The sequence below is a fragment of the Erythranthe guttata genome, chromosome 5, assembly GCF_056151865.1.
Source record: "Erythranthe guttata isolate IM_541 chromosome 5, IM_541, whole genome shotgun sequence".
Taxonomy (NCBI): domain Eukaryota; kingdom Viridiplantae; phylum Streptophyta; class Magnoliopsida; order Lamiales; family Phrymaceae; genus Erythranthe; species Erythranthe guttata.
The window spans coordinates 3,509,316-3,522,622 of record NC_142537.1 but is presented as its reverse complement, the minus strand read 5'-3'; the positions used below and the strand labels follow the sequence as shown (position 1 = coordinate 3,522,622).

At 35.7% G+C, this 13,307-nt stretch overlaps 2 protein-coding genes across 2 annotated transcripts; both read right to left on the bottom strand.

The window, feature by feature from the left end:
- Positions 1-629: 629 nt before the first annotated feature.
- Positions 630-4,914, bottom strand: LOC105966205 (uncharacterized). The gene is made up of 8 exons (XM_088818594.1): positions 4,320-4,914; positions 3,706-3,805; positions 3,459-3,515; positions 3,130-3,244; positions 2,227-2,309; positions 1,618-1,679; positions 1,437-1,533; positions 630-1,004 (listed from the first exon to the last, which is right to left on the bottom strand). The coding sequence occupies exons 1-8, from the start codon at positions 4,670-4,672 to the stop codon at positions 948-950; spliced, it is 924 nt and encodes a 307-aa protein (XP_088674720.1). The 5' UTR covers positions 4,673-4,914; the 3' UTR covers positions 630-947.
- A 1,841-nt stretch (positions 4,915-6,755) lies between these two features.
- On the bottom strand, positions 6,756-10,903 carry LOC105966011 (CCCH-type zinc finger family protein). The gene is made up of 3 exons (XM_012990553.2): positions 10,389-10,903; positions 9,079-9,189; positions 6,756-8,909 (listed from the first exon to the last, which is right to left on the bottom strand). The coding sequence occupies exons 1-3, from the start codon at positions 10,503-10,505 to the stop codon at positions 7,089-7,091; spliced, it is 2,049 nt and encodes a 682-aa protein (XP_012846007.2). The 5' UTR covers positions 10,506-10,903; the 3' UTR covers positions 6,756-7,088.
- Positions 10,904-13,307: the final 2,404 nt, after the last annotated feature.

The following is a 13,307-nucleotide window of genomic DNA, read 5'->3' as shown; positions in this document are numbered from 1 at the left end:
AATGTTCTATTTACTCATTCTTTTTAGTTTGGTGATCGTGAAAAATGTAGTATTACTTACACTATTATCTCCCGTGTATGTAATATTTCTATAAAATGTTTTAACATTTTAATTTTTTTTAAGTAGAGAAATATCGAACTTTATAGATGTAAGTTGTATCTAATTTATTTTTCCTCACTATTTTCTCTAAAAAACAATCGCATTCTTGGATAGGGTTTTGTAGAACTTACACCTGGTGAAATATATCATATAATTTTACACTGTAAATCTACATATACCAATGTGTATATGTACTTAGTGAATAATTATTTCTTGTAAATCTACTATTTAAAGCCAGATCATATATTTTACCGGTTGTAGGATCTCATAAGCCGATATGATGGTCAACTGCTCGTGGGAACTCAAAAGTGTTAAAAAGTCTACTTCAACGGTTTGAAACTGTTCACATTACTAAATTTGTCTTTGTGCAGATTTTTGGATTTACTTGGATTTTAAATTTTTATCAACACTTCATCTTAATAAAAACTTTTTTGTCCTATAATATTAAATTTCAGAATCACAAAATTGGCATAAAAGATGCTTTCCATTTGCAATTGACATGATGATATTTAAAAAAAAACAAAAATAAGTAAATAAATAGGTATGAATTATGCACCAAACTAACCTCCAACACTAGTTTATGTTCCGAAAATTTACATAATAATCATTAAAAAAAAAAAGGCGGACAGCTAACGTTAGATATCAGTGCATTATCTGGTTCATCGTTTTCTTTTTTTTTTTGATTTTTCATTTTTTTCTTCTTCTTCCAACTGATAAATGATATGAACATTATTGCCATCTACTGTTCACCCTTCCAAAAAAACGACATTTCTGGAGAATAACGTTAAGACGTAATAAAAGCTTGAAAACCTGATTTCGATTGAGACTAAGTAGTTAAGAATAGTCAATCAGCATCTTGGCTCCTGCTTCAATGGTGTCACGTTTGATGCGCTAAACATCATGGGCTGCAAAAAAATAACAACAATGCAATAATTCGACATTAAGAATGGATTATGGATCATGATAAAAATAGATAATAACTTAAGATCTGGTGTAACATCGCCAAACAAGGAGTGCAAAACAATTTGTCATTCGTTTTTTGCAGGGTAAAAGACAGATTAAATCATAATTAACTAGCTGCAGCATTTGCAGCACGGGATTTCATTGTCCTCGATTTAATTCATATGTGCTCTTCGTTTTTCCTCTTATCTTTCAGTTGTTGGTGTCCAATTCTGAAAGCTCTAACAGGAAAATAAGTTCATTCACGGACTTTTAAAAAAATTCCGGTTTCTCTTCAATATGAGAACACAATTATGTTACCGAAAAGAAACTAATTATCTGAGATTTTCGAAGTGCGTGGGATTTAATATTTGACAAAAATTGCAACTGCACGGTACCTGAAACGAGAGTGGAAAAATACTACTAGCAAGTTCCTCATGTAAGAGCACAGGAAGAGGAGGCATTCGGCTCATAATTCCAGGCATCTTTCTCATGCTGCAGGCGTAAAACCGAAAAAACTTCACTAAGATACAATTAGCACCAAAAATCATGTTAACGAGATTAGTAAGAGGAACTTACTCATTCAAAATTGTAATTATGTTATTCCTTGTTCGGAAAAGGAGATCCAGGTTTTGCTGCAACTGTAACGAGAGTTTGAACATCAGAGGAGACAAATATATGCTAACTTAAAAGGTAAAAAAGAGAACAGTAATGATAATGTAGAAGAGATAATACCTCTCCCCTAAATAGGTAAAAGCTAATCTGCTAATTACTAACTTGTTTCTGAATTTGTTGACTTTTCATTTTCCATATGCCTTGGGATTTAAGAATGATCAGAGATAGTCTCATTTTTTTACAGTTACAGTTACATGGTTACTAGTCAACTAACTTCTACTTGCCTGCAATTAGATAGGTGATTGATAAGATAATTCGTACTTGTAGTTATTCAGAATTAGCACAGTTAATTAGATTAGTCGTCAATGAAGAAGATTAGCAGCTGACGATAAAAAAAATGTCGATTTAATCAAGCCATCATGTTCAGTGATTATAGAGCACTACTCATCCTAAACACAATAAGTCTGCTTTTCTGATAAACTGCCTTTGTCGCTTACTATAAGAAAATTATTAAGCTATAATTACAGAAAGCAAGTTCCAAATTCCGCGAGAGCAAAGGGGTTTGGGCATTACCTTGAGAGTTGAAAGATTTATTGAAATTTGACCAAAAGCCTGATTATTTTCTTCCAACAGATGTCGAGCTTTGCCACTCAATACTGGAAGACATATACAAATATTTTCTGGTGTCAGTGTACATCACCTTGAAGCTAATAAATGAACATCCAACATTTTAGTACCACAATAACAAGTGCATTTAGAAGTGATTCATAAACAAAAATATCATGCAATTCTTTCGTCGAGGTTTAGAGACCCTAATTACCATCTCCTCAGTATATAGATAGACCACTAATATTTTTTTATCTCGACAATCAATCTAGCTGCAATGCATTTCAGAAGGTAACCTTAACTCTTAAGTTTCACAATGCTTTGTAAATGGAGTGAAAAGTCGACTGGCTAACCTATGAACTGTCAGTGTACAATTTTGGTACCTTGCTTAACTAATTTGGGGAAAGTGCTCCCTGTTAAAATCAAGATCTCATAAAACACTTGGACAATGAACTGTCATAACGGTGCACAATTATGGTCTTTGTTACATTACAAGAATGCTTCATTTAGCACGTATATGATGCCTCGCATGCAGGTAAATTTCTAGGATATTTTATATAAGAATGGTTAAGGCAAAGGGAACATCTAACAGTCCACTTGGCCAGAGTTTCTAACTTCATTTAACAGAAACAAACTTACATGTGAACGCAGTCAGGTAACAAATGACTTCAGTAACAATTACCATGCAATATCTATAAGACTATAACTTTGCAATAAAAAGAAAAGTATAACGCTCAATTGAAAGAAAATATAAACAGAGAGGGTCTCAAAACAACACATACAGTTTGAACAAGGAATCAATCTCATCCATATGGTCACCTTTTGGGACGGAAGAAATTTTGTTTAGTAACAATAGCAAATGAGACAAACCTCCCGAAAGCATGCAATCAGTCTGATCATGATGGTTTGTTGTTGAACAATATGGATCCACATTTACTGATGAAGCTGGAGACATGTTATTCTTCAAAGATAACTCCATTTGTTCCTGTGAAAGGTTAACTTTAGAATACCAATTCTTTCGGCAGAGTGAACTGATTTATTGTATTAACGGAAACTAAGTTTTAGACTGCACATTCACTAATATACTTGAACAGCTTTTCTTTTTTTGACTATGTCACAACATATTACATCACAGCCATCACCAGGGTCGATACCGCAAAGTTAGTTCAAAGTATTATAAACAAAACAAAGAATATTACCTTTTGATCCCTCATTTGCTTCCCAAAGCGCTGGTCCTCCTGTTTTCTCCTCTTTCTCTGAAAGACAACATCAATAATTAGGCACTATACACAACTCAAAAAAATGAGGACACATCCTTGTAAATACTTCAGGTAGAAAGTTAACGAGCATGTAAAGTCAGACATCTAAAGATAAAAAAAAATTACATTAACTGAGTTAAGAGAATATTATGATTAGCCACAATCTTTACAAGGACCTTGAACTTACTGTCATGTATCTACATCGAAGAGCAACATCTCGTACGGTTTTTTCACGAAGTGAGGAAGCGATCTTAATGTACCTCAAAACATTAGGTTCATTGGCATATCTGCAGATTTCGAAAGGGAATCAACCAGATGAAATCAACCAGATGAAATTGGGTTTTGTTTATTAGGAAACTAATAGAATACATTTATGTAAATGCAACATATGCTCCATATGAGAACAGTCCCGATATTACCACTAACAACACATTGAAAAGAAGCCGCCGTGAGACAGAAGAAAATATAAAAAGCGGAAATACATAATAAACTAAGCCGTTATAAGATGTGAATCATCCGAGCCACGGAATAAAATGGGAAGCTGATTGCCTGATACAGATGTATTAGACTGGAACCTAGATTATGAATGGGAAACAAATGCACCCAAGAGTACTGAATTCAAACACCAACTAAGGCTTATATTATCAATTAAGATTTCACTGCACAAGTATTTCTACACAGATTATCCAGAAATTTTGAAAATACGATAACGCTTTGATTTTCTCATCTGCCATTACCAAGTTTAGCCCTAAATGCAGAAATTTTCCTAATTCTTTCCGTAACAAGGAAGAAAATACCTACTTGGTAAGCCCCTCCTCCAACTTGTACTGTTCATCGATCGACCAATCCGCAGCCAGGCCTGTATCGTGCTTCATTCCGGGAACCAAATCGACTACAAGCGTCGACGAAGAAGAATCCACAGAGTTCTGACGCGCACCGACAGACGAGAAAACCATACCTCTCCTCCGAGGAGGCGGCCCGTCAATTCCGCTCAAATTCCAGCTTCCCATGGAGTTCCTGTAACAATTCGCCGTCGAAATCAATTCACAACCACCGGAGCCGCCGCCGCCGCTGCTGCTCCTCGCCGCTCCGGCGGAATTGAACAGTACGCCCTGCTGGCGGTGGTGAAACTCGGCGCTGGACTCACTCGCCATGTGTTTGTGTAAATGATTCAGCCAAGCATGAAAAATTACAGCCTTTGATTTGATTTATAAAAAAAAAAAAAAAAAAATTAAATAGAAAATCAGGTCTGCCAAAAAGGTTTTCTTCTCTGCAACTCCTCACATTTCAGGTTGAACCGTTGAAGAATCGGAAAAGTGAATTTCCATATTTGTAGTGAGAGAAACAAATAATTTACCACCTCTTTGTACGAAACTACTTTCTTCTTACTTTGGGTAAATTTTATTTTTACGCAACCCTCCATAAATTTATACAGTCGAAACTAATAAAATTTATTAATTTAGTGAAGTATTAACTAATAATTTAATACGTTTTCATTGAGTCGTGATCGAGAGAAATTATTATTTAAGTAAAATTATTAATTTAATTTACCTCAGTAAATTAATACAGTCGAAACTAATAAAAAATTATTAATTTAGCGAAACATTAAATTATCGAACTAATAAATCTAATACATTTTCATCGAATCGAAATCGAGAGAAATTATTATTTAAGGGATATTATTAATTTGTCGAGATTCTACTGTGATGATTTTTTTTTATTTAACCCTATATATTTTTTTTTCCTGGTGGTGAAAACTAATTGTAGTTTCATTCTAAAACAATTATTAATAAAAATAATGGAAGTTGGAATGAAATATTCCGAAATCGAAAGTTTTCAAATTGGAAATCTATGGAATACAACATTATGTATTAATATTAATATTGATAATATAAATTTAATTTAAAAGAAAATGTAACTTTGAAAAATGTTTTGTCAGAAAACATCGGAAAATTAATATTCTGTATGATAAATATTGTTTCAAACTTAAAAATTCAAATCGAAATCGACAGAAATTGAAAATTCGTTCCATTATATACAAAAAATGATATACATATTGAAGATAAATATATTTGGTATACTAGTGGCTGCATTACGAATCCCAATAAGCATTTGATGCTAGGGTGGCAAAACTGTGCACCCCCCATATATTTGGATTCTTTCCGAGCAGGCCCCTCAAATCAGAGAAAATTACATAACAACCCCAATAATGCAAGGAGAGTTGGTAAATAAGGGCTTTAAAGGCGTTCCCACCAACCCTACGAGAAAAATAAAAAGAAAAATAATAATAAATAAATCTTATTTTATAGTTATATTGATAAAGCCTAAATGACTCTAACAACAATAATAAAATGGAAATGGATCTTAGGGAGAAAGAGAAGCTCAAGACGAAGAAAAACCCGATCGAGAAAGAGCTAACTGCCCTAGAAGACCTGCAAAAAGGAGTGATAGAAACGTTTTTCCGATGTCAGCACTACAACGATCAAATCAGTCGAGTAGAGTGAAAAACAGCATACTATTTCTACATTACTACTAATTGATACTAAAACAAATGGTGGAGCTAAATAAAGTTACAACTATTTTGTAGTAAAATCGAAGACACACAAGAAAGAAAAAAATCACACACACACAAACACACAATATTGACATTGAAATTGCCTTGTCTCGAGGATTGAGGATTGAAGTGTCTTACTCAACTTTAATGAACCACAACAAACAAAAAATTAAATAATACAAGCCACACTCTTTCATCTGCCATTTTCAGCCAAACAAACAATTACCTCGGAATTTTCCACGGTTTCCCATCCTCGGGGTATTTGATGCTACATCGGGTGTTTTTTAACTCTTGATTTGCACATAATTACACGCACCCATGTGTACGTATGCTTAGTGAGCAGTTATTACCTTCATCAACGGTTAAAAAGCATCCGTATATATCACCCGATGTAGCATCTAACCCCCCTATATCCTCCTACTACGGGAGCCACTATAGGACCAGGGGTCATGGCCCCCAACATTTCTCAAATCCCTATTGTTTTATATAAAGATTTAAAACAAATCGTGTACAATTGCATCATCGAACGCCCACATGAATTTGTTTATTGCATTCGCGTTCCCAAACTTATAATCCTAACTCGTTCCAGTAGATGGCACCATAAAACATAACTTGCAACTTCTACCAAAAAAGCATTCATCTTTGAATAGATTCTCTTGAGGAAATAAGCACGGGAAAAGCAATGATGCCAAACAATTATTATTCATCATCTCATGTTACAATCCTTCTCTCAAGGCAAATACAAGCGTCGCGAGTATCGAGAGTAGCTGCTACAATGGTACGAACGAAGAAAAAAAATCATCGAGCCAGAAAAAGGGTTCAGATACTCCACAATAAAATCAAAAAAAAAGTTTTTCTAATTGTACACGATAACACTAACTTGACCATCTCTACTCCTGATATCAAAATTAGCAGAGTATATGAAAAACTAGCCAAATCCAAAAGAAAATTACCCGCAAATACAAAAAAACGAATTAGCTGAGCAAGATCCATAGTTTTCTGACCATTTTACCCCTCTAGTACATGACACCCATTTTCTTTGCAAATTCGTCCCCATCGTCTTCTTCATCAGGGTATTCCCCTTCGTCTTCTCCATTCTCACCATCATACAATTCATAATCCTCTCCATCCACATGCTCATAATCGGACTCACCTTCCCTCGGCTCGTACACTTCAGCCTCGAGATTCACCCCATCCTCAACGAGTATACCTTCTTCGGCTGGACTGCTCTCTTCCTTGTCAATCTTATCTGCTGCTTCTTCCACATTCTTATCATCGGTAATAATACCTTCCTCTTCAGCAATTCCACTTCTTTCACCTCTCTTACGCTTCAGAATCTCTTGTAGAGGCTTAGGCCCCTCAAACGAAACGCCGCCTCCACCAATTTGTTGATGCTCAACATCAAGAATAGAATGTTTTCTCTTGCCAAGTGACTGTTGATCGCTCAAATGCCGTCGACTAGGTTCGGCATTTTTCCTGTTCTTTAACTCAGCAAGACTCTTTGGTGGAGCAAAATCGGCCTTATTATTGTCACCTGCAAAATCTCTTCTCATGTGCTGGCCTGTATAATTATTCCTCCCACCGTTATTAAAAGCTTCTCCGACCCTCGACTGTATCTTGTCTCGAATCCCTGCCTTGTAAGGGGAGATACTTGCCCTCACTGGTGACCTTCTACTACGGTCACCCCCCCTAACCATATCCCTTTCGTTCGGAGATATTGATCTTCCAGGCATTCTAATTCTTCCTCGAAGACGACTGCTGAGAGAATTCTCATTCAAGGAATAATGTTTTTCGTCTCTATGAGAAGAACCATGGTAGCTTCGATCTCTAACTTCCATGTCACGGGCGTGTTCGTGGCTAATGACTGATCTTAAACCGTTTTGTCTCTTCTGCTTTGCCAAACGGTGCCTTAGATCTAATTCATCCACTTGACTGACATTATCACGCCTGGCGTGTGGCCTCCTTTCCTGATAAGACCCTCCCGACATCCTCTCGGACGAAGCCCTACGCGGATCCCAACCGTACTGCCCCTTGTGGTGGTCATGCGAGTTATAACCAACAGGGTCCTGATATCTGTCATCATCAAGAGCAGCAATCGCGTTGTAATCGATAGAGTGACCCATATCATATTCATTCCTGGATTCGTGTTCTCTCGGCATTCCATATCTATCTTCACCAGGATAGTAATCGGAATCTCTTCCCTCGTCATCTACGAGAACATCGAATCCAGGAGAGGGCTCTCTCGAAACTTCTTCTGCTTCCTTACTGTTCATGCTTTCAGGTTCGTCCAAAAGGCGAGGTGGCTGAACACGATTGGACCAGCTAACTGGAGTTCCGTTAGAAACAGGAGGAGTAGTTCTGTATCTAGGGAAATCATTATGGCTTGATGTTTGTGGTGCCCTCCTGTTTACAGAAAATTCATTTCTAGGAGGAGCTTCCACCTCAACGGTTGGATTCGCCCGTGTGGAGTCCTTGACAGGTTTAGGTACACTCGCAGGTAGGACCACCTTCTTCTCTTGCACAGGCTTTTCGACTCCGCTAAAAGCTTTCTTCAGAGTTGCAGGCTCGGCAGCAGATGATGTTCCTGGCACTGTTGAGGCTTTGTTATTCAAGGAATTTGGCACGTGGAGAAAGTGACACCAATCACCTTTTACACAGTGCCCTTTCTGGAAAAATATGCAAGGCACTCCTTGTTTGGCAGATGCATGAGGAGTGACATGTGGGGTAGGTGTTATCGCAGGCTGTGTTGCAGGCACATGTGTTACAGGCGCATGCGTTACAGGCACAGAGGGTCCAGCAGATGTTGCTGTTTGGGTTCCCGGCAATCCATCAAAAGGCTAAAGAGCGCCAAAAAAAAAAGTTAAGTTAACCAATACATAATGATGAGTAGTATATCATATCAGTAAATACATTCTAAATTTAAACTTGGGCTCATTAAGCACACAAGTCGTAACAGAAACAATAGTATGATTACTATCTACATCAGATGAAGGATATATGACTAACCGGATGTCGGAAACTACATCTTGGGTTTAAGCAGTTACCATGCACCCAGAACCAACAGTCCCTTGGGTTTATCCTTGCAACGTCACTATGGCGATACTCGCACTCACTTCCCTGTAGGAAAGAACCCAAAAAACATAAATATCATTGAGAAACAAGATACTATACCACGAAAAACAAATTTCAGGATGATAAACTGAGAAGACAAGTTCCTTGGAACTACAGTAAACCTTACCAAGGTATTAAACACATCGAATTCATTAATGTATCAGAATTTAAAGTGATGAAACATCATTGAATGAGCAATTATACCATAAGCAGAGCATGATAATTATTTGTTTCAACAGAATACTTTCCCAAAAGGAGCAATTGCCATAAAGTGAAGCAATTTCAAATTAGAGAATCGAATAAATTTACAATGATAGACTGAATGAGTCGTTGATTCCCATCATGTCAATATCAAATTTTCACCACAACAATGGCAAAATCATATGAAATCAAAAGACTCAAAAAGTATAGACAAACTACAATCTCTTTTCTTTACATTCATAAATCCACAAGTTAGTGCGCGTTGTAGAATAACTTGTAATGTGTTTGTCCTGGAAGTTCAGTTTTATTTGCTAGGCTTAACAACATACAATCAAATCATTTGCAACCTTGTCTCTTAAAAAATTAGTTGACTAAATCATTGTCCGAATTCTGACATCAAGATTACCTTTCAAATGACATTTCTTAGATTCATGATACTCTTCTTGTACCAAAAAAGGTAACTAATTATCAGAAAAGAAAAAAGAATGAATAACCATATTTTAGAATTTACATGGATAAAACCAAACAGCCTTGTTTCGAGTCAAGAAGTTGTTCCCGGAACATATACACATATGACATACGAATTAGGAACATACACATATGACATACGAATTCAAAACAACTCGTTCAACAGCAAACTCCGATACAGATAGAAACACAAGCGCAAAAATTAGGAAACAACAAACACAGGAAAGGTAAATCAAAACACGGACAAATTAAATTTTGTAATACACTACAAGTACAATTAATCAACAACAACAACAACACTAAAAGATCTCCCAAAAAAAATTAAGTAGTCGTTAAGCAACTCCAAAAATCGATTAAAACCCTGAGCAAGAAAGATCTAATCCACAGATAAATTAAAGCACCAAAACATGTCATATGCGGAAACTGAAATCATATATTCAAACAAATCTGATACGGAAAAAAAGAATTGCTACATAACCGCAAGCACAAAACAAATACACACACGTATCATAAAAAGGAAAGAAAAAAAAAAGGACCTTTTTGCAAGTTAAAGGCGAAGCAAGAAAGTAAACGCAATCCATGCTACTCTTGAGCGCTTCCTCTTCGGCGGAGAGAGGCTGAGACTGGGAGGGAGGAGGTGGAGCGCCCGCCATTATTAGATCCTTAAAGCAGCTTGAAAGATTCAACTCCGAAAATTAAAATTAAAAAAAAAAAAAAGATTTGGGATCTAGGGTTTTAATTATTATTATTATCGAGGCGGCTAACTCTCAGGTAGGTCGGCTTGCTCTTAACACCGCTTCTCCCCCTTTTGCCACATCAAATACGAATTGCCGGATACGATAAACTCCGACGAGCGTGAGAGAGAGTGCGAGCGAGCTCTAGAGAGAGAAAGAATGGTAGAGAGAGAGAGAGGAAGATGATGAGTTAGAGAGAGAGAGAGAGGGGTTAGAGAGAGAAACGACAGCAACTATATGAGTGTGTGTACTATATAATATCAGATCTGCTTTGCCCCTTCTATCCTCTTTTTTCTTTTTTCTTTTATTTATGATGAGAAACTTTGTTATCAACCATATATAAATAAATAAATAATTTCCATGATTTCTTTTGCAAATTTAAAATGTTTACGTTATTGAATATATTGTTTGTTAAAAAAGAAAAATAAATTAAATAGAAAATAAAAATAATAGAAAAGGTATATATTATTTATTTTTTTAAAAGCCTAATAACCTTAATCGAAAGATTCAAAGTTTTTTTTTTAGACGGGACGATGAAACTCGAAGAATTTATGAGCTTTGTTGAAGTGCGACGTCGGTTTTTCTGAGAACTTCAGATATGTTTCACATGCAAGATACGATTCAAGCCAATTGAAGTATTTTTCGTCGACTTTTGTGTTGTTCAATTTGGAAGAAGCAATTAAGACGTTTTACTGATTCCATTAAAAGAATTTGGCTAGCAGTTGATTTGAGGGGGTAAATATAAGTTCAATAACGAGATAAGATATTTCGTAAATTGACCTTACTTCAAGATTGTAATTGAGTAATCACAACTTAAAACACGACAAAACACGACCCAGTTAATTAAATTACTGAAGTTTACTCGAAGTTATATCTTTTATAACGGAGTTTGATGAGAGGCATATGTTCGAAACTATTTGGATACGTATGCCGTGTGGACACTTACTTAAAAACAATGTTTTGGCATAATAGTAAAATTTGTATTATTCGATAACTATTATAAATATTTTAAACGAATAGGAAAACCAATAAGTTCGATATATAATGAAGCTGAAGAACGTAAATTGAGATCAATAATTATTGTTGTATCCATCATTTTGCATTCGCAAAATAGTAAAGTAAATGCTCTCTTCGTTTCATATTATCTGTCTTTGAAATTGAAGAACGTAATTTGAGATCAATAATTCTTGTTGTATCCATCATTCGCAAAATAGTAAAAAAATAAATGCTCTCTTTCTTTCATATTATATGTCTTTTAAGGTTTCTGCACGAACATTAAGAAACTATATTAATAAAGATACATGAATTTTAACAAAAATACACTTAATGGACTACAATACCCTTTCTGATTATTTCTCTATGTAACAATTATATCTCCATTATTTAATTACATGATGACAAAATTGAGAAAAATGTAACAAATGCATCACTGAAACTCTAGATCGGTCGCGACAATGTTAAAGACAGCAATTTATGACGATGCAGAGGACTTCGCTTAAATAATAATTTCTCTCGGTCCCGACTCAGTGAAAATGTATAAAATTATTAGTTCGACAATTTAATATTTCGCTAAATCAATAGAATTTCACTTATTCCGAATGTATTAATTTATAGAGGTTTATCTGCATTGTCTTCTATCAATAGATGTTGTTCTACAAACAAAAGGGCTTCTAAGAAAAATTCTACAATCCTTCCTTAATACAAATTAAATGAAAAATTACACTTCAAAATTTGTTGCCAACAAAAATGAGCACAAGGACCTATATCTCTAGACCTACGAAAAATCGACTATTTTTATGTACCGATGTTGTATAGCAGGAAAACACTTCCAAAAAAAGAGGGGCAAAAATGGAAATATCATAAATATTTGCGTCGCAGATAATATACATAGGCATGTGCATGCTCACACAGCCTTTTTAACCACTTTTTTTGCGCTTTGGGCGTCGAATCGTCGTTACATCGCCCTGCTTTGGGCGTCCAACCTGAGTTACATCGCCCTGTAGTAGTATCAAAGCTTTCTCGAAGGTTACCTCATTCGCATTCATATTATGTGAAACCATTAAACGAAGCACAAAGAAGAAGGTTTTGTGTTTTAGTTGTCAAAAAAGAAAATAAATTATAAAGTCAAAACACAATACGAATAATACGAGTGATAAAATACGAAACGGACTTTGTTAACCTTGGGTACCGCAGCATTCGTGCGTCCGTGATTAATGCTAAATCCATCATCTCTAATCCTTAGAACTACTGGTTTGTCATCATCTGGATGCTTACCCTGATTTGTAGGGAAAAACAAAATTAGGATAAAAACATATACGGATATAAAAAACCCGGGATAATGCATTGGAAATATACCGGATACTCTAGTAATTCCAGGGCTCGCATCTTCAAATGTGATGGATTCTGGATTCTTGATCTAGCATAAAAGAGCACGAATGTTGGATTAAGTGAAGTGAGAAATGAATTTATTGCAAGCAGCATAATTCCTTTTATAATCTGAGAGAGAGAGAGAGAGAGAGAGAGAGAGAGAGAGAGAGAGGCACTAAAAAACCACATACTTTCAGCGTAACTCGCTTAGGTACGTGCCCCTTTCTGTCGTCACCGAGCTGCACATAGGAGCTGTACGGGCCACACTTCAAAATAACATAAGAAAGGTGGTGCAATAAACCAACATAAACAAACATTAAAAAAAAAAACCCGAATGGTCGGTGACGTAAAAAA

Excerpts from the sequence above, each read along its gene's own strand:
- LOC105966011 (XM_012990553.2), bottom strand. The coding sequence starts at position 10,505 with ATGGCGGGCGCTCCACCTCCTCCCTCCCAGTCTCAGCCTCTCTCCGCC. Across the intron at positions 9,190-10,388 it reads CGCCTTTAACTTGCAAAAAG|GGAAGTGAGTGCGAGTATCG; the intron begins GTCCTTTTTTTT and ends TCTTTCCTACAG. Across the intron at positions 8,910-9,078 it reads GATGTAGTTTCCGACATCCG|CCTTTTGATGGATTGCCGGG; the intron begins GTTAGTCATATA and ends GGCGCTCTTTAG.
- LOC105966205 (XM_088818594.1), bottom strand. The coding sequence starts at position 4,672 with ATGGCGAGTGAGTCCAGCGCCGAGTTTCACCACCGCCAGCAGGGCGTA. Across the intron at positions 3,516-3,705 it reads TTCGATGTAGATACATGACA|AGAAAGAGGAGAAAACAGGA; the intron begins GTAAGTTCAAGG and ends GTTGTCTTTCAG. Across the intron at positions 1,534-1,617 it reads ATAATTACAATTTTGAATGA|CATGAGAAAGATGCCTGGAA; the intron begins GTAAGTTCCTCT and ends TTACGCCTGCAG.